Source organism: Diprion similis, chromosome 14, assembly GCF_021155765.1.
Source record: "Diprion similis isolate iyDipSimi1 chromosome 14, iyDipSimi1.1, whole genome shotgun sequence".
Taxonomy (NCBI): Eukaryota; Metazoa; Arthropoda; class Insecta; order Hymenoptera; family Diprionidae; genus Diprion; species Diprion similis.
This window is the reverse complement of record NC_060118.1, coordinates 14,131,457-14,152,873: the sequence shown is the minus strand read 5'-3', so window position 1 is coordinate 14,152,873 and position 21,417 is coordinate 14,131,457. Positions and strand designations below refer to the sequence as shown.

At 46.9% G+C, this 21,417-nt stretch overlaps 1 protein-coding gene across 5 annotated transcripts in view; it reads right to left on the bottom strand.

The window, feature by feature from the left end:
* LOC124414607 (AT-rich interactive domain-containing protein 3C) overlaps positions 1 to 21,417 on the bottom strand; it is an 85,859-nt gene that overhangs the window by 38,585 nt on the left and 25,857 nt on the right. For 3 of the 5 annotated variants that reach the window (XM_046895593.1, XM_046895595.1, XM_046895594.1), the window contains exon 2: positions 13,416 to 14,138. In XM_046895593.1, the coding sequence (XP_046751549.1) occupies positions 13,416 to 14,138 (723 nt within the window). The remainder of the gene's footprint in view (positions 1 to 13,415; positions 14,139 to 21,417) is intronic. The other 2 variants (XM_046895596.1, XM_046895597.1) reach the window with 2 other exon arrangements.

Genomic DNA, 21,417 nt, shown 5'->3' with positions numbered 1-21,417 from the left:
CACGCCTAGTCTCTCAATATACCAAGAATCGTGTTCTTTCGTGTAAACAGTTTGTCTAAGCGATGATCTCTTTGATCGAAAGATCGATCAACTTCGCTACTTCGGCATCAGAATCACGGCAAATCATATCTACTTATAAATATCTATATCTGCAAGATCACCGCTGTCCATTAATTTTTCCCACAGGGAAAATAAAATTTTTGTCGTTCTTTCCGGTGCTCTGCTGGCGTAAAATCATTCAACGCCGCGAAATCAGACAACTTGAATGCATTGTAGTTACGAATAATTTTCAGTTGGAAACGAGCCACGCCAGCGAGGCAAGAGCAGAAGTAGGAAAGCCTTGTAAGGAAAAAGGGGGGTCGATCGCATTTGCTTCGCCGTAAATCTCTCAGGCCTCGCGGTAGTAAGTGCGGATGTAGCGGGAAATGGGGGGGGGGGGGGGGGGGGGGATAGCGACTGCTGAAATGCGTGTAAATGCGTTGACGATTTAATCGGACCCTATAGGTGGCCAAGCTGTCGCTTCCCACCACTTTAATTAATTGCAGACCGAAACAACATCGTACATCAACGAATACGAGCGCACGACGTAACGATCGTTATGTTCACCCGCCGATAGGTTTAATTATTTATTTTCCTCAACCCCCGGCTCTTCCGGTCTTTCGTAATTCACTCGGCAGTTTACTCTCATTGTTTGTCACTTGAATTGCAGGTAATTTGTAAATATTTATTTCGCAAGTGAAAATCGCCTTCTCCGCGATGCGATTAAGAATCAGGCGTTCACACGGCGGTCAAAGGCGTGTGACACGTGGGAGTTGAGCGTTATTGTTTAGCCTCGGGAACACCGTGGGTGCACGTACGCAGTGCGAGCGTCGGCAGGAGGCCGTGCGGAAAACAATGTATTTGGCGTAATAAACAGGAATGAAAGAAATGGAAAAAATGTGCAAGCGCAACGAAGCAGGTATGTGGCATAAAACAAGAATATACTTTGCGACAATGTTGTTTTGCCGAGAGAAGGACCTAGCGCTGCGAACCTGACCCTCATGCACACTGTTGCAAATATATGCCTTCGGAACGGCGAAAGGGTCGAGAAACTCGACGCACACTACACACCCTTACAGAGTCCCGAGTCACGAGTCACGAGATTGAGAGAGAGAGAGAGAGAGAGAGAGAGAGAAAGAAAGGAGAATAAAACATTCGCCAGAGTCGCGAACCCTGTGGACTCAGGTTAGCCGTAATGTCCTTCGCAGCACTCCTCATATCGTGACAAAGTGACCGGTCCCAGCGGCAGAGGTACCCCTTCGCCCCGCTGATCTTTGTGAAATACAATATCACCTCCTCGATACATCAAGGTTTTTTGGTTTGCTCTCTTTTCATCACGTCGAAGGTTGCTTGCCTTCTCCGCAGGCCGTAAAACGATCGGGATTATTTCGTTATTGACTCGAGCGATTGATCAAATCTACCGGGTTGGACTCGAACGTGACTGGGAGTGCGGTGAGAGTGGGTTTTTAGTGGATGAAACTTGGGTAAACGAATCGAGGATGAAGCGGAAACCGGCGACAAAGTCGTTGCCCGGCTCTGAAATATCGAGTTCGAGTCCCTGTTTGAAATTTTTAAGGGGGTCTTGCACGATTGTGACTTGTGAGCCGCGTCCTCCTCGCGACTGCAACAGATGTAAACGCCCTTTGTGAGCGATGCGGTGGCCGCAATGGCCGGTGTTATCCATTGAGAGGCTGGCAACGTCGGTTGGATGGAACAAATCGGCGCAAAAGCGCCCCGCGTGGAACGCGAACCAAAGAGAAGAAGTATAGGGAACGGACCCGTTGATAAAAGAAGACCGTATTACGGATTCAGACGAAGATCTGGCGCGGCCATTATGCGGCTAATAAGATGCGAGGAGTTAAATCACGGCCTGGACAAAGGACGCACCTGAATGGCGTCAAAGAGACAACTGTCGCGAGAGATTTCAATTTGTCTTGATTAGTGTTGTGAATATTAAGCGGAGCAAAGAGGACGGCTATCCTTCTCTCCTTCAGGCTCCGGCTTACTTCTTCCACATATGTACCCGCCTAGAAGGTGATACCTGCTCGCACCGCAGCCGTGTCAAAGCAGCAGCAGCAGCAGCAGCAGCAGCAGCAGCAACAGCAGCGCCAACCCTCAACATTCCAGAGAATACGAAACCAGGCACGCACATCCATTTACAGCAGTTCACTTAGAGCACAATTGATAAATGTAACCCCGTCATCTTTGATCGGTCGCAGAGTTCGTACCGCCGGGTCGGGTGATCGAGGGAGAAAGAAGCGCAATCGATCGAACCAGCGCACGCTCCTCTTCGACAAATAGGTTGGTACGGTGTAGGTATATAGACAGGCCGAGCGAAGCAGCAGAGTCGTTAGCTCGCGAAGGGCTGATGGATCGAGCCTCGTAAAAAGCTCGTACACCGGTACACCACACTTCGGTAGCCCCGGGTTAAGAGTATATAAAGATCCTTCCTCGTGTCGAGAGTACGAGAGTCCGCGGATAGCTATGGGGGAAATTATCGTGCGTGTTGTTGCATGTGTCGACGTTCTATACAAGGAGAAGATCATCGTGAGACGAGAACCGATGCAAGAGCCATAACTCTGAGGGCATTTGCGGGGGTAATTCGTGACCTCCGCAAAACCTCTAGAACTTTCAAATCTCTACAATTATCGACCTAAAATTTGTCCCGAAGGAGGTTTTCGTTATAACTGACTTGATTTGAACTTCAACCAACTGATTGTGAGTAACGCACAGACTTTCGGCTGGGACTGGTGTAGAATATGACGAAGAATTGAGGTATCCCTCGACGCACGCCCGCGTCTATCGAGCCAAGGAGGCGTAATTTAACCGATTCCAGTGTCAATTTTGTGGGAAAACACGTGTGTCTCGAACCTGAGCCGCGCGCATTAGCTACAATAAGCGTGCGTATGTAGGATACGTGTACCGGTTAGTCGAACGGACATGATACGAGCACAATGTTCGCATACGCATATCTCGATATACATTTCTCAGAGTATAGTAGGTACTAATTAATGAGTTACCCGTCATTAAGAGGTAGGTGGATGTATCTCACAATCAGTTTAGGTTGCATTGGGTTTGGATTGGTTCGGCTAGGTTGGCTACAGGGGCGGGCAAAACTGGTCAGACTTCACCTTTCGAACGTTTAATTGATCGCTTAACAGCCAAGTATACAGCCACATAATATACATCGTGCAGCGATCTTGATGTTAATTAATGCAGTTGACTGTGAAAAATGATCGACGCTGTCTCTAGGTGATCAACTGTTTCTCCCCTGGAGATATACTATATACACCTCTCCGCATTTACGCTTCCACGTACCGAATCTATCCTTCTTCCGTCAGTTCATCCATTCCCTCAAACTGCCCGAAGGCTGTCGAGGGTGTAACTTTGGTTCTAACATAATTGGAAATAGGGCCTTAACGCTCGAGAAAAATCAGTCAACCAGGTATACGAACAAAAGAAATATCTCGGATACTCATCACTGCTTGCCAATTTCATGAAATATCATGTATCTCCGGCATTCGCTAATCAATGCAGTACTTGCGGAACCTCGAAACGATTGGAAAACGTCCATTATTCAATACGCGCAGTGGTGAACGGCAACATTGCAACGTAAGTATCGAATGTTTTAACCTCCGTGGAGCGGTGGCACGACCCCAAGAAAAAGATAGCACCCAAGCTCAAATACCGAAAAACTGAAAGAATGTGTTCCCAGCTACGATGTAACCTGTCACTGGGCACAAAACAGAAAAATATTTGCTGCTTCCTCCTTATCACGGAATCAAGGATCGTTACAACGACGATTAATATTCAGATTACAACTACTTATGATTGAATAATAACGATGGCTATGGCATACGATTTGAAAACACCACATCAAATACAGCGGAATGGCAATGTTTGTAGTGGAAAAAACAAGTCAACCACAGTGCATCCAAAATGACCAAATTGAGAAAGTGAACAAAACGAATTGGGAACTAACAGGTGAATCCTACTGGCACGTGAAAAGAGCTGTGTACAGATATATTTGATTGATAACGTTATGCGCACGTACGGTCTTGGAATACGTTTTTGTGCCACAGCAATCCAGCTATATCTAGCAGGTCAAGACCCGCAAAATACGTTTTCATCCGTATTAACGCACTTTGCATTTCCGAACCGCGGTTGGATGTCGATGCTTGCACACATACTACGCATTTATGTATAATATACAATTACCTACCTACAAGTGAGAATGAATTTGAATATATCCAAATTTCCGTTTGACACGGCCGAGGCCGCAATGTGGGAAGGTTTACAGGAATAAAGTTCGGTTCTGATCTTTGCTGCGTCGGCGGCCGGCACGTGTATGAGGCCCTAGGTAGACACGATGGGGAATCGAGGGGGCAGCAGGGGGAGTTTTGACACGACATCTGTCGGACGTCACCGGCCCGCCCAAGATCTAAGGCCGGGAACGCCAACTTCCGCTAATCCAAGAATCGGTCTTTTAATGCGCGACGACTTTCGCGATTATAAATATCAGGGATACCGAGAAGCGGGCCTGGGGTGTCTAGACTCGGCCGAGATGGAACTGCCGGCGACGATTCGACTGGCGAAACACCCGCGGGACCCAGTCATTTTGTGCCAACGAGAGGCGGCCGCGTGTGTGCCTAGCCGCGATCTCTAACCTTTCGTAATATTGCGTGTATATATTCGTATGTAAATTTTTACCCTCAAAACAAAGTGTCAGGTTTGATACTGTTAAATTATAAAACATGTCATTTGGTGAAGATTAATGCGAGGAGAAAAACAAGTGGATAGAAAAAGCGAGAAAAGAAATGTTGTTGACTAGTAGCTCAATCACGATGCGGATTCACGTTTTATTATTCTCGATCTTCGGCAGCGGGGCTTAATATGTTTTTCTATTATTTGCTTTCAGGAAATTTGAATTCCGATAGAATAACAAAAGCAACTATTTATCTACACATCAAGTCTAATTTTGTTTTCCCGCTCTCTTGAGGAATCGGTCTATCCGGTCTTTCGCTTTCTTTCTTGCCTTTTTCTTTTTCGTCCACCAAAATATCCGAAGCAATTATTTAATCTCATCGTCAGTGAAAATTCTTTATCGGAAAATAATAATATCGAGGCGATTTCATCCGTGGCTGTATAATGTGCCTTTGTGTATACGGTATCGGTTGTACGTTATACCTACACGGCCCGAACTGCCGGTGCTACCGCAGGCGCCTATTATACCGATACGGTGACAGAATCGTACCGAATACGGCTGGTGATATCAGTAAGACGCGATTCCACCTACACTTTCTCTACAAGACATGCATCAAGTATCAAGAGTATTTTTAAAGATAGCCAGGCCGAAGCGTGGCAACGGGAATCGATTCATCGGCATCGCGTAGGTAGCCTCGGTCGACCGTTCGTTGGTTCGTTCCACCATCATTTAAACAATAACAAAGAAATCACGTAACTTTCAGGTTTTCATATTCTCGTATACTATCGAACAGAAATAAGTCGCCGATTTACGTATGTACCTATATCCTATGCGTGTCCCTGAAACGTCGCTAGAGACTTACAGTGATGACTAAACAATTTAATAATAGACCAATAGTATTAGCTATTGTATCGTCATTAAGGAGCACCCACACCGTCCCACAAATCACTGCGGTATGCCACGAGCGTATACTTCTAGAAAACATCCATCCCCACCTAAAAATCATTCAAACAGCCTTCCGGAGAGACGCGTTTTCGCTTCTCGGACACGGCCCTCAACCGCTCCCAGGAGAGGCGCATGCCCTTTCGTATCGAGACAAAGTCGTTCGTGTCTCAACACTTTCATTTGCAATTTTCACGCGTTGAGGCGGAATCGAGATTCAACGTGACGACGGACCGCCCGAATCGGGACGAAGGGAACCCGCGTGCCTCGCTACGGAAGTAGAAACCGACGAATAGATTATATTATAGCAGAAGGCTGAGCACCGATGCAAAGTAGTAACCCTCGAACAATAAGTCTTGGGAGCGAGGCAGGATGGGTTAGACCGCGCATGTGGGATACGCGGAGAGTACTTTTGAGCTCTAATGGCACGCGACCTGTCCTATAAACGTCAAACTATTTCAAACGGGGTCCTAAGATGTTCGGATTGGTTGGCAGATAATTTTAGAAAGGCTGTCGCCGCAGACGACGCGAGTGTCGTCCAGATGGTAGCATTGTTGGAAACACGACAGGAATCTAACTTTACCGGGTTTACCGTCTAGGGACTACGTCGTTCCCACCCTCGCCCTTATTCTTGTTTCCCGGTTAGTGAAATCGTCAAGAGTCGGACCCTCTTCAGCTTCCTTAGGGTAAATACGGATATAGATAGAACGGTTTTCCTTTATTTTCGGTATCGACAGACGCGAAGCATCCAAGGGCGCAGAGGAGGGAGAGTCAACCCTTATGGCGATCGATGGAGTTGGAAATTAGTCAATTTTTCGACCCCTTGCTCCGAGAAAGCAAGAAAAAGAAGCGGTTCCCGGTTTTAAAAATACAGCTTACAGATGGACCGAGAGGGCGTTGGAGCTTGAAGCATTTGATTCCTCAATACTCTCGAGGGAACACGTAGGTACTCTCGCCGGCGGCAAATACAGCTGCACTTCTTTCTATGCTACTCCATCCTTGCACGAACACAGGTCATTGCGGGTGTAGGTGCTGGTGGTATCGCGCGTTCACGGACGGATAGATTTTGCACGAATCACCGGAGAATGGATGATTAAGATATTCGTTTTCACCGCACGCATTTGCACAACCATCGAGACAGGGTGTAACAGATCGCTTTTCAAATAAGCGCATCAGCTGGTTTCCTTTGCGCTCTTTGCGCGGTTATACCGCAAATAAAGCATCGCGCCAAGGTGAACCGGACGTTTCATACGGGAAACCCTTCTCGGCGTGGGTAAGAAATCATAGACCTTGTACAGAAGCGTTCCGTACAGGTCCTAGCATATTGCAGAACTTGTGCGTATACATCCGAGCAGTGTGTAATGATAATGCAAGTGTGTATAAAACGAACCTGTGAATGTGTGGGCCCGTGAAAAGGTGCGCTCTCGTCTCATAGAAAAGCTAAACGAGAGCCAGAGAAAAGATTAGCCTGGACTTAGTGACACTTGACACTTGATGGATGAACCGTGGCAAGCGGACAACGTTTTCTATGGACGTCGCTGCATACATTACACCCGCATTGCCACGCGGCTCTTGCCGAGAGAAGAGATACCCTTCCTTCCGAGACTTGCTCGATCGTAATGAGCACCGCGACCGTGGTTCGCAACGCCGCCGGAATACCAAGTGACATCTCTCGCAGCTAGGCTGCTCCAGACGTCGACCTGGACCTCCTCGCCCTCGCCCTCGCCCTCGCCCTCGTCTTCGTCCTCGTCCCCCGCGCTTGCTCGCAGGATTATGCCAGGCCACGAGTTGGCCGACAGAAAATATTCCTGTAGTTACACGTTTATACGTCCAAGTGATACAAGAACGAGACAGAGGCGTCTCGGAAAGAGGTATGCAAAATGGAACCAAGCCCAGTCCAGCTTGTTTGTCATTCAAAATCATAAACTGTCCGGGGTTGAGGCTTAAGATTTTCGGAGCTAAGGACGCCATTAAAATAATTCACCGTACAGCTAGCTCGGAAATCTGTCTCGCGACTATAGGCGCGGGGTAGATAATAAAATAAGACATCCTTTGGCAAAGTTGTGCCACAGGGCCGGCACACCTCTAGACGATACTCGAGAAAAATACGACAATCCCTTAGCTGTGCCTGCCGTGTAGATAGGTATTGGTAACAACGCAGAACCGGCGAGTCAGCTTTAGCTTTGATTTGCGAAATAAACATGACTTAGACGAGTAATATCCGAAGTCGTGAATTCGCGGGGACGAAAAACTGAGGGAAAATCGCCTACTCGGGAGTGGGGCGATTTTTCTCCATATTACGGGGACGAGCGATTGTGTCTGCCACGTAGGTTATACGGACGAATCGAAGGCGACTCACCTTCATTGCACAAGGATCGGTGTCGCCCGAGAACCTTGTATATACGCAGGCGGGTTGGCGATACATACGCAGCGACAAAGGGGATCGAAAGATTATCTCTTTTGTCGAGAACTTTTGTACCTCTTACGGGATATTATAAGAGACGGCGTACGGTTTGAATGGCGTAGAGCCGCGTGAGCCGTAGCGGCAGCCGTAGCTCTGGAGGCTGAAGGAATAAGGTGGGTGGAAGATACAGTAGAGACAGAGAGCTGTACGAAGACGGAAAGACCGCGAAGAAACGACGAAACGCTCTATCAACGAGCGACAACACATCGAGAAGATGTCCGGGAGAAAGAGCGTAGCCGCCAAGAGAGTCGGTGCAGGCCCAGGTTGCTGCAGTCACCATCGGTACGCCAACCTCCTGTACACATGCGCGCCATTCAACGCATTTAAATACGAGTGAATGAATACAGGCGACACTTGCACCCACATCATTCATTGAAATTCAAATGATATCTGCGCCGCGCCAAGCCGCCGCGTTTCTCCCCGGCCCCCCTTCGCTCCCTCGCGCCCTCTCTCTCTCTCTCTCTCTCTCTCGGATTCACCTTATTCTTATATCTGGCGAGAACGGTGGTCACGGTAGGTTCCTACTTTTACCGCGCACACACGCCCGCATCCCATGTTACACATACGTGCAAAGTGGAGTGTTTTTTTTTTTGCTTTGTCTTTCCGTATCCCTACTTTCCTTTTTACTTGTTTTCCTCCATTTCTTGGTCGTCAACAGACACGTGAATACTCTGGTTCGTTGTGAACGCGATATAGATCCGTTCTACGTATGTCATACAGGCATGTAGTAAGTGGACCTGGCCGGACGGGATGGCGATACGAGACAAGAGAGATACACGCTTTACATATATGCTTATGTCGGTGGTATTCATAATAATAGCAGGCACGGGTCGACTATGGCCGTATAATATAATACGCCTTTGCTCTTTCGTATGCTAACCGGGGTCAAAATATAACTCTCCTTATGGAATAACGAATTCGATGTGTGTCAAATTCAGAATCTCTTCTCTTCTCTTTTCTCGTCTTCTCCGCACTCCTCACTTCTTCTCTCCTCCCTTGTCTGCTCTTACCATAACCAGCTCTATATACCTATCTATGCTCGTATCACCGGGACTCCCGCGCTGCGTACGTATGCATGCGCGTCAGCTGGGGACCTTTTCCTCAACAAAATAATATTTTCATCCAGCAGCTAGGTATAGTGACGGTAAAATAGGGGAGACTTGATTCAATTGTTTCTCATAAAAGCAGCCGACTGCAACAAACGGGAGTCTTCGTTCTATCCTCGCTTTACAATTATACATATTTACCGCCAGCTATCCGAGAAGTTACGCATTTTTACCGAGGTACGTAAATACATACATACATACATACATACATACACAGATGGATACATACGTACGTACGTTCGTCAATCAATTATTTTTCAAAGTGGTGCTCATCCAGATAAAAATGAAACGAGGAATAGATTGTGCGCGTGAAGAACATTGTTACTAAATAAGGGAAGAACCCCGACGCCACGGATGCCAAGCCGGTGATAACTGTCGAAGGCATCCACTCGTGAGGTAATCTACCTGACTACCTAGTCGAGTATTTACCCGTCTGCCTGCCTGCCTAACCGCGACGCCGCGAAGCTGTAATTACCGCAGCTAGTCTTTTAATGCGTTTAAATTCATCGGACATACACACCTACGTGAATATATGTGTGCGTGCATATTTTTTTACGATGCGCATGTATCTGTGTACATGAATACGCGTACCTGAGCACTAAAGTAATTAGCCGCAGCACATATCTACCAACTATATAGTTAAGTTTGACGCGACACAGAGTGTCTCAGCTGACAGGAGTGCCAGCAGTGGTGCCCGAAGAACCTCTGCTAACTAGAGGCTAAGACTATACAGGACTGATTCGTTATTTGCCGATTGCTTTTTTTCTCCTTCATTTTCTTTGACCCCGCTATAATCGACCTGACGACATTATTGAATCGTTCCAAGGTCAAAGCTCTCGACTCGCCTGCACTTTCGGAGGTTACTTACGATGGTCGCTTCGACTCTTGACAAACGATGAAAGCACCTGCGCAAACGATGCACGATTTTTCGCCCTTTGAGGAAGAGCCAAGGGTGCTGCACCAGGTGTCCGCAGGTGGGTCGAGCACGCGCGGGAGCTGCGCTCGACGTTCTTTGAACGGTCCGCAGGAGCACGTGCGATCTGGGCGACAGGTAGGCAGGAGTTGCAGAGGCCCGAGAAGCTGGACGTGCGACTCGCAGCTGCGGTGCGTTCGAATTCACAGTCCCATCGTCAGCACGATTCGCGTGTAGAAACAGTTTATTTACAGGATTGGAAAAATCCGAAATGACTAGGGAATGCTTGGTCTCAACCCTTTGAGCGGAGATTAACGCAACCGGAAACTATTGAAACTATGATTCATTGACGTTAGTATTTTTACTTCGCATTAAAACGTACAGAGTTAAACGGCTCTGCATGTGACATTGTAATCGTTAAAAAAAGCGTCCTAACACTTCAAAAGCTATTCGCAATAATCTCTAATTTACTCGCAGAGCATTTGAATCTGAAATCGTCTGTCACTTTTTAGAGAGAGCAAGAGAAAGAGAGAGAGAGAGAGTATGAGACAGAGAGAAACGATGCAACTCGGTAAATCGTTACTTTTTGTACTTAGCGAGTATCACGTATCGGGTGTTTCTAAATAACGAATCACACTTCGTAACAGTATTATAATAATGACAATAACAACAACATGATATCGCACGTTTGCAACCGCAGTCGGCAAAGTTTGGACGCGACACGGACGGAGAAATTCCCAGAAAGACCACGGAAAAAATATCGAAGGTAAAAATTGTACGGGGTCAAGAGTTTTTCAAGTACCTTCGCGAGAGAAGCTGTATAAAATTTTGAAACGCAGTGCAAGAAATCAGTGTGTACACGCAGCTCCGAGATCAAACAATCGTTAAGACCGCGTGGAAATTTGTGTATTCCTTTTATCTCTTTTTTTCCAACTTGGGTCGACAACGGCTTCAATTAGCGACTCGGTAACGATTAACACTAATTAAATAACCCGGTGCACCAAGACGACCGCTGGCTGCAGCTACCGCTGCAGTTCCACCGAGATACCACCACCGACTCTTACGGTCATATTTAACAGCCCTGTCCAATTATTAGGCAAACAGTACCTCACGGCACGCACACAAGTCTCGCGTGATGCAGAAGAAAACTGGGCAGGAAAAGGCATCTAAGGATTAACCGAGAAGTGGCGAGACGAATGAGAAGCAAAAGCTCCGATCGATGCGGCGTTGTCGGAATTCCAAACGGCGTCGCTCGAAGCTCGAGGATCAAATCGAAGAGCAAAAGATTCGAGACAGCGAAAGAGCCAAGGCGAACCCGATGCTCCGCCGCGGAATCATCCATGTATGTATGTATAACCTACCTAAGGTCGACCGAACGACCGTACCGTGCCTGCCTTCGTCGGTACACGGTATAGTACGTGGTGGTAAACGGGAGGGAACAGGAGGCGACGGAGGGAGGGAAACAGCCGGCAATTTGCAGGTTTACGAGTTATTTCACAATGGCTGCAAAGTATAGTACCCACTGCGGCATTATCGCCGTAGAGTAGCCGGTTGTACCTACCGAACCACCAAAGTATACCAACGTGTGTGTATCCTACGTCAGCCAACCACCGTGCCCACTGCTCCCCGGTTGCCCTTCTCGTCCGACAAATTATGAAATTACTGGTACACGCAGCCATTTTTATCACTCCGAGGGATGAGCGAGCGGTCGCGTTCCTTCCCGAGCATCGTCGCAAAGGTTCGCCGCGTCCACGGACACGTAGGCAGACAATTCAATTTCACTTCTGTCACAGAGGTTGTTCGTTCTCGTCCTATTATACCCTGCGTCGGTGTGGCGTAGTCGGCCGGTGGAGAGCGGGTTGCGCCCGCGTAGCGTGCGTAACGTTGTGCAGAAACACACCAACACGGTAGTGTAATAAAAGTAGGTACACGTTATAGAAAAATCTCTCGTCGACGGGCCATTGAACGTATCGCATGGATCAAAGGGTTGCCCGCAGCGATATTGCCGCTCGCTGCCACCCTGAAGAAGAAAGATTATAAAGACGAAGAACGCCTCCCTCCGCGACGATGATCGATGCGATCTCCGAGAGACAAGAACCCGCGAATGGGCGGAGCTTTTCATTTTCACCCGACTCTTTTGCTTTATTTAGAGCTGATCTTTAGTCTCGTCTTGACTGTTACGGTAAACCATAGGTGCAGGGTATACTGTACAAGGGCGAGAGAGAAGTGCTCCGCACCTCCGCCGCGTCTCTACGTGGATAATTTTAGTTTTGGCCCGTGATGAGAGGGCGCGGGAGGAAGAAAGAGAAATGGAGTGAGAGAAAGAGAAAGAGAGAGAGAGAGAGAGAGAGAGAGAGAGAAAGACCAGGGCGATGGATCGCGGCAAGAGAGGAGAGAAAAGGCAGCCTCTCAACCAGCTCGTACGGCAAGAAATCAAGCCCGCATGGTTGGACTCATCGTTCTCCTATACGTAGACGCGCATACACCGCACCGCGTGCGTAGGTCGCGGCCCGAGTATGCAGCTGTACGTACGCAAGGCAAATAACCGTGCTCGCCTACACACTCATACATCGGATATTCGTCCCGATTGGAGCCGGGCCTACGAAGCGAGTGTACCTCCGTTCGCGAACAATCTAAATGGTAATCCAACACCACACCCCCTGCGCAAAAACCAAAAACTTTTGCCATCCCCCACGCTCGAGCTTCGCGTACACCCGGGAGACGTATGCGTGTTCGCCGGTCGCCGGCCGCCGCGCGAATAGCCGGGCAAAAACGTTTAACAAGACATGGTTCGGCCCGCGTCGTCTCCGGCATCGGGGTGTCTCTTATGCCTATGTTTATGTATTATACCTGCGGAGAAACGGAACGGAAAAGAGTCGGGCAGCGGTAATTATGTCGCCCTCGCATAAAAATATAATAATTACCCTACCGCGTCGGTATATGGCATTAATTAAAACTAGCAATAAGAAGGTTCCGATTTAACGACCCACCCTCGCACTAATTCCAGCTGCCGAAAATATCCCTCCACCCCCCGCTGTAACGGCGTTCTCGCCGGTCGCGTCTCATCTCCTTCGTGATCTCCGCCGCTCGGAGAGAAAAAAATAAAAAAAATTTAAAAAAAAAAAACAAAAAACCAACCTCGGAGCAAGTCGGACGTCCAACTTTTTGGTTCGTTTCGATTCCACCGGGAGTTGACGAAACGGAATGAAAGCAAGGAAATGGAAAACAAACGAAACAGGTACTTGCCTGACGCACCTGTTTGAACTGCTCCTCGAAGCTCCAACTGGTCTGCTGCTGATGATTCGTTCCAATATTGTTTTGAGGGTGTCCGTCTTCCGTGCGGCACCGCGACTCGCCGCCGTTTCGTCCGCTTCCTTGGGACGATTCGCTCGAGTGGGAGCTCGCGGACGAGGTGATCGCGTTGTTTGTACCACCCGTGGCGAAGTTCTGGCTCTGGGAGTGGTGCGGAGGTGCGAGGAACGCAGCCGGGGGTGGAAATGAAAATGGTAAATTGAAACCGCCGCTGCCCATCGCGGCCTGCAGAGCCTCCAGTCCGCTCTTGTTTGAGAGGGCGTCCATGTCTCCCTGTTGCTGCTGCTGGTGCTGCTGGTGTTGCTGGTGCTGCTGCTGTTGTCGCGACAATGATGTGTTAATTTGATTGATCGTACCACGGGAATTTGTTGATCTCTCGCTCATCAAAAGAGATACCCTTTCGTCTGAGTAGCTCGGGTTTGAAGATGATATACTTTCGGGTGAAATACTCACGTCCATTTTTAGCTTGGCGAGGAAATGTGGGTGATGCGAGTTCATTAGGCTATTGAGGTGCGTTAGTGGAGTTGGCGTGCTGTTTGAAATCGGCGTTGTCGCTGACGACGAGTGATCGTTTCCTTGGAGGGGCTGCTGTGGCAGTTCCTCGCCACTTTCTTCATCCTGGAGGTCAGGATCCGAGAGGTCCTCTTCTTGATGCGACTGAAACAGGCGAAGGTGGTTTTTTCAACTATTTTATCACTCCAGGGTACAAAAAAGAAAAAAGAAAGAAAGAAAAATCCAAACAGAAGGACACAACAGCTGAAACTGATAGCCTATCGCATCGTCGATTGGGAAAGTATAATGTCCAGTTAACGGGACGACTTTTATACCCTACGGTTCGGTTAGTCATCAGTTCAATATCACCTACGCGTATGCGTGTGATCTGCCAAGCGTCGATCGACGCAGTGAGCTGTACAAACTAATTGAAACGATATCTGGTAATATCTAAGAAACTTATACCTCTGATTGTAACCAACCGAAAGTTGTATTTTCACCGGAAAAACTACATCGGCTCGCCGAAAGGCGGTTCCTATTTCAGTACTAACGCTGCGAGCATTGGTAAAGGTAGGAAAAACGGTAAATTCCTGATAGCGAAATTCACACTCATACGAACACAAGCACACGCACACACACACACTGGGTACACCTATCTGTGTCATTCCCACGGATGTCAGGTGTTGATTACCCCCAACTTGTTACGATTCTCTGCATAGATATTTACCGTATATACGTCGAGCTTGCCGGCAAAACGAATATTACAATTAGCCGATACGAACATCCTGTCGCGGCGTTGTTCCCGTCCGCGTACGTTTAGTTGTTCATGACTATTTCTTGTTATTCACGTAACTGCATTATGTATAGTGAAAGAAAAGCGTCACGGTAGCTGCTGCGGGACGCGTGGTTTATATACGTAAAAATAGCAACGCATCGTCGATATTGCACGAGGCTCGTATAGTTATTGCAAATATCTGTGAATGTTGCCGTGACGTAACGCCCGATACCATGCAGCTACGTGGATCGAGCCTCGAATTAAACCTGCGAGCTGCTGCAATGCCGAAGATGTTTGCTTGGAATCGTTTAAAAAGAAGTAGGCATGTTTACGCCAACGCTGTCAATTAACTGGCAAGTGTTAATTACTCTTATAGACGGCTGTGCAATGTGGTATCAGGGATTTGATTTTGGCTGAGTAAGAAGTATAATGGAAAATATGACGAAACGATTAAGTAGAATATTACGTTACTAGCGCCGTTGTTGACTTTTCAGTTTGAAAAATACACCAGGTTGAAAACGAACCTGATATTCGTATTACACGGCATTTGTGTGTGTGTGTGTGTGTGTGTGTGCGCGTGTATGTGTGTGTGACCCGGCGGGCTACTCGAGCATTTACCTGCCATGCATTCATCTACTCGCACAATATATCTCCGTAAGTGTACATACACGCGTACATACATTTGTACGTGTGCGTGTGTGTGTGTGTATATCGTAGGTATATATGTATATCAATAACTGAATCCAAAATGGAAGTCGCATTGGATGTAAGGTCTCCTGCACTCTGTGTCGGCGTCTTGACCGAAGCACGTGTGACAATATTGACCTATCCGACATCTTCGCGGTGTACCTCGGAGAAATACGAAAAGATGGAATCCTATTCAAACATGCAACAGGTCCATTTCATCCCGAATTCCTTAACCTTCGCCTTACGACGCGACTCGGCACCTAAATGCGGAGGTCAAGAATTTAGTCTACAACATGACACAGGGCTGCGGGTATAATTCGTTCGGGAAACGCCTAGGGAAGAATGACATCAAACCCCGTCTACCCCGTCGGTATTATGTAGGATGTTTTCACGCGGAGAGCAAATCCCGACTGTTTTACGAAACACATTAATGCAGAGTCATTTCGAAGCTCTGTATAACATTTTGCGTTTAGCCTCACAGTGAGGAAAAATTAACACCCACAAAAGACCAAGTTCTCAATCATCATCTCTGTACTGCATCTACGCCGGTCTAACAGAAGACTATATATTTATAAATATTATTATAAATATCATCATCGTCGTCCTCGTCATTGTCATTGTCATTATCATTACCATCAGATATAGCCACTATTATTTTTGTTGTTATTCTTTCTTCGTTTTTTTCTGATCTTTTCTTTGCTGTGAGGATAGGTAGGACCCGACCGCACCCACTTGTTTGCACACGGTGACATTTCTACCTGGTTGGTGGGTGGTTTATGTTAAGTCCGTGTTGCCCTTATGCCTATTTTTCTCTCTATTGATTTATTCATCGCACCCCCGAGTCAGGGAGATCCCCCCCCCCCCTCCCTCGCCCACTCCCTCGCTCTCTCTCTTTCTTTCTCACTACCGCTTCCACCGAAAGTAGTCGCGGAGAGCGAGAAAGAGTCTATCTATATCTATTTGTCATTCCCAAAACGACCGGAGCGTATTAGGCATCCGTGTGCAGCGAGATATGGTCGCTTTCCTGAACCATCTTACATAATCTCACGGAACGATCTCTACTATTGCCTTTTTTTCCCTACGGCACGTAAGTCGATATAAACGTAGTGTAAAAACTCGATACCTTGGCATACACGATGTGCATTTGTATAACATTGATTTATCACCCGTGATGATCGTTTTTAACAGAGTTTGCTATTCAATGTCAAAGGTGACCTGCCGCATTTCTTTGAGTCAGTATTCGATACCGTTCAAGTCATCGACTTTGTTGTCTTGAGGGTGTTCGTTAGGGGTAGGTCAGGAGGTGTTTGGTACGAATCGTTACGTTTTAACAAGATGCTTAACTATAAAAATTATAGTCAAATAACTAGGAGGCACGTGGTTCAAACGAAAGCAGACCAATGCAACTAGATTTTTATACGACATTTGATGTAACCCCGGCAGGCTGACTGTCGGATCATAAAGTAATTTCAATTGACACATTCAGTTTAGGTACGGTTACCAAAACAGTTCCACCCCAAATTATCGCGAACCAATTATCATCATCGTGTCGGCCATACGTGCAGAAGAATGTAGGTAATGCTCAAGCTTTCGATACTAGGCAAAGATCTCTAGGTAGGTCTACGCCTATGCCTGTAAGTCTCGCGTACGGGTGTCGTTCTCGGGCGCGCACCTCCACGGCCTGTGGGTGTCCGCAGAGAGCGTGGCTCTGGTAGGGCTGAGAGAGAAGAGGAGGAACACGCCGCGTCCAGACCTCTCAGAGGGGGGCGACCAAAATAAGAAGTACCACAATGCCGGTCGTATTATACGAACAATTAATTCAATCCGGCATCGAGCGCCGCGCGTCGTCGAAATACATATAATCACCAGGCAGCCCGGTGCAGCAGGTTTCGAGCATGTACCTACCTCGTACTCGGGCGTGCTTCGATGCACTCGGAGGCGACGATCGTTGCGTTGACAAGAATTCAAAATAGAACCGTCTGTCAGGCGGTGGCGGAAAACATTTTTTACGTTTGCCCGACCTGAAACGATCCCGATTTCGGGTACGACGAGCAGTGACAAATAATTCAACCACGGTCTCTACATTGCTTCATATTATTCCGACCAAAAAGACGATAAAGAGATCCGAGACTCTTCTTGTAACTCCAATTCAATGTTTGCGTCGAGCTTCGAGGAATCGTCATGCTGGTTTGGGAGGCTGGCGGTGTCGTGCGGGCTTCACAAAAAAGGCAAGCGATGTAGGTTTTAGAATAAAACTGAAGGAAACTTTCACCCATTCAGGTATTAATTACCGAACGGCTATTGATGATAATGTTGCGTAAAAAAGTCGAAAGTTCGTCCGAACTATCAGCTACGCTGAATAACTAATATTCTGCACCTGCCTGTTTTCATCCCCTTATTCAAATCAAAGTTCAACGTCACCGATTGTCCAACTGGAAGAAATTCGATGAGACTGAAAGACAAATGTCTAGCTAGAAGAATCTACACCCGTTCAACAAAGTCTCTGGCAACATTTTCTGTCAACTTATTTGTAAAAAGAGAAACTCAGGGGGAAAAATCGTAACTGGCTGAAATTAAATCCTAAAATTAAACTCCGCGGTTCGTATTCCCCCTAAGCTAACCGGCTACCAGGTTTATTGCAACCCACAACGCTGTAGTGGAATTGCCCGAAATTCACAGCTGCGAACATGTACGAGACTGACGCCCGTAATTTGTCATCGCACCCCATCTTGAGGAGGAACGCATCCGTGTGCACCTACGACTCTTAAGTCTCGGACGGAAGTGAAGCCCTCCCTGATCCCTCTCCCCTCCCGCCTTGCCTCCCGCGCGCCCTCTTCTCGATAGGAGGGTTTTTCTTCGATTCACACCATTTACCAAATCTTGAAAATCGCCCTAAGGCGATCACCACGATGTATCTGTACGGACATGCCACATATATACACACGGGATGTTCAACTTGCACAGTACTGGAAAATATTGTTGATTATGTACTAAGTAATTTCCAAGAAGCTTTTGAAATCGTATCATGGCGATCACATTGTTATTCGAATGATTACCATCGTCACGATGTATCATCACTCGTATTAATATTATTACACAACGATATTGTTCGAGGATGTACGTGAGTTATGCGAACGACGCCCACAACACGATCGTACGAACAACGTCCTCTCGGTCCTGGACAGTGGTGGACACGAGCCTCTTGGAAGTGGATAAAGTGCTTGGCTTCGTACCAAAGCCGAGCGGGTCAATGCGTGTGAACACAAGGCACGCCGCTCTGTCGATTCGAAGCAGGTATCGTGTAATAAATTTAATTTTCGGTCAACGGAGACGATGTGGACACTTGTCCTCGCCGGATTATGCAGCGTATATAGATTACTCTCTAACTGGGCCAGGGGATAAGCGTCCGGGGCTGTGAATCTGCCTCCCGCAGCACGGAAGAATCGGATAAGTGAAATACTGACACGAACTGACACGACATTGGAGAGATCGTCCGGCGATACCGGGGTTGAAAGGTGGCCTTGAATTTTTTTCCTTCAAGCACATGACGATTCTTATGACGCGCTCACCGAGTATATCATCAAGTTGCTCGATGAACTTGACAAGTAGGGAATAATAATTTCTACGATGAGCAAGTATCACAGCAATCTCACACGGACGCTGACTAAATAATCGTATACCTATATAGTACATGCGTGTATAGTATAAGATAGGTACACAGAATGCTGTGAGCATGTTTAAGGGGTAAGGAGAATCTACATAAAACGACGTGGAACCCCCGCAGAGTTCCCACGTGGACCCGATGCCCCTCATGGCTTCATTCCGGTATACCGGCCGAGACCCTGAGACAATAACTGGTTCAAATTGAAATCGTTTAGGCGGGTCAAACGATTAAGATTCTCGGATAAACTTCGTATACAGGCAGGTAGTTACTATTGAATCCATTATTGATCGCATCTGACAAGAGACATTTGATTTATACGAACACACCGACGGTTTCAAACTTGGAGGCACGAGAATTAAGTATCTCCCGTACGCATCTTACGCATGCGCGGGCGCGCATTACTTATAGAGCGACTAGCGAGCGTTAATGCATCGTTGATACCCCGATATCCGCCACGTCGGCGCGTTATTTTCCTACTTCAGCTACATCGTTATCGTAAGAATCAAACAATCATTCACATATACTACGGAATACAAGTGCATCGATTATTTAGTTGACACCTCTAGCGACGACAAAATATTAATATAATGCGGTGAAGAGGGAAGGAATTCTAACATTTATCATAACAGATATCACTACGGAAAACATAGGTATAATATAAAAATCATGCGAGTACTTTAAGCTAACTTGAACGAGGTGACGTATAGACCTGTATTGGACGACACTGAAGATGTTCAAGATAAGACGAACGAATTTTGACCCGCACGTGCGAGCCAGATTTTCAAGTAGCAAAAAACGATTTTAACTAGAGCTAATCTGTTCACCGATAGTATAGCGTGGAAAAGTAAGGAAATTTAAGTATCGTGTCCGGCGTTGCAAAATCACATTATGCAGGACACAAAAGCGGGCGAGATAGAAGGGGACTGCGGCGGCTGAGGGAGCAAAAGAAGGAGAAAGAGAGAGAGAAAGAGGGAGATAGATAGATAGAGAGAGGGAGAAGGAGAGCGAGAGTGCGACAGCGGGGTGGGGCAGGGTTTGAAGGGGGCAAGAAACAGGAAAAAGACGAGAGACAAAAGCAGAAAGCAACGTCACGTGTTTGCCAGATTTCGGATCGAGGCAGTATTATATGGCGCTGGCTCACAACGGACGGAAATTATTTTTATGAAATCTACAACGGTTATGCAACTTACGAAGAAGTGCCTCGGCTCCTTCTCTTGCTCGCGCGCCCGCTCGGTCGCTCGGCTTTAACTTAGTAGGGGGGATTTTAAGCGCAAGTATCACGCGGCAGGGTCACACTAATATTAATCACAGTGGCAATCCGGGAGACTATATGCAGCGGTATGCAGTCCTCGTCATCTTTCTCTTATTCCTTTCAAGTTTGCTTTAAATGACTAAATGGCAAATTGGTCCTTCAGCCGCAATCTATAGGTAATTAATTCACTAATTAGTCAAATCTTTGGTCAAATTACTCTCTGTCAAGTTATTCTTCTTCGACTTTTGTGCGACACGCAGTTTTTGAACAGGGACAAAATAAGAAAAAAAAATAGTAAGAATGAGAAAAAAACACACGTGGCTCGGCAACCGGAGAGAAAATTGCAAATGCCTATTATATTTATAAATTGTGGCTCCTCGGCGTCTCTATAACTGCTCCGGGTATCTACTGTACAAACTAAATCAAGCCACAGGATTGAGCGACAAGCGATGGCTGCTGGCACTGCCAGACTTTATTAATGACCCGCCCGTTTTGATCTGTGCCTACAAAGCCACCCCCACTCAAAAAATCCTCACTCAACACAGTCCGCGGTAGTTATTTTCATCCTCGAGAGAGCCAGGGACAATATTTCTTATTGTGTCCAATATTTGCGCAGAAATTCATGTGTCTTCACTGCGTTACATGCTTCCATTTGGTGGTCAACTTCACTGATCGTTAATGTAATATATAATAATTAAATATGTTATGTAATAAATGTATATATGTATATGCAGTATGTATGATTGTTATCCTTAATTGTTTCATGCGGAGTAATGTGGTCAAAACTTAATGAATTGCTTACCACATAATACGAAGTTACAGAGGCAAAACTGGTTTAGCTACAATGTTCAATTACGATCCAACATCGAGAAAGAGAACGAACCCTGGACCAGCAGAAGTGAACGGTATACATGCCAAAGTTTTATATAATCAGGTAGCTGCACAAATGCAGAGAATTGGAACTCGATGGTCCGCCGATGCGGAAACGCGTATAATGAGCCCACCGTGTATGTACCTGTATCGTTTTCTCGCTTGACTCGGTAAGAAGTAGTTTCCTGCTAATGGG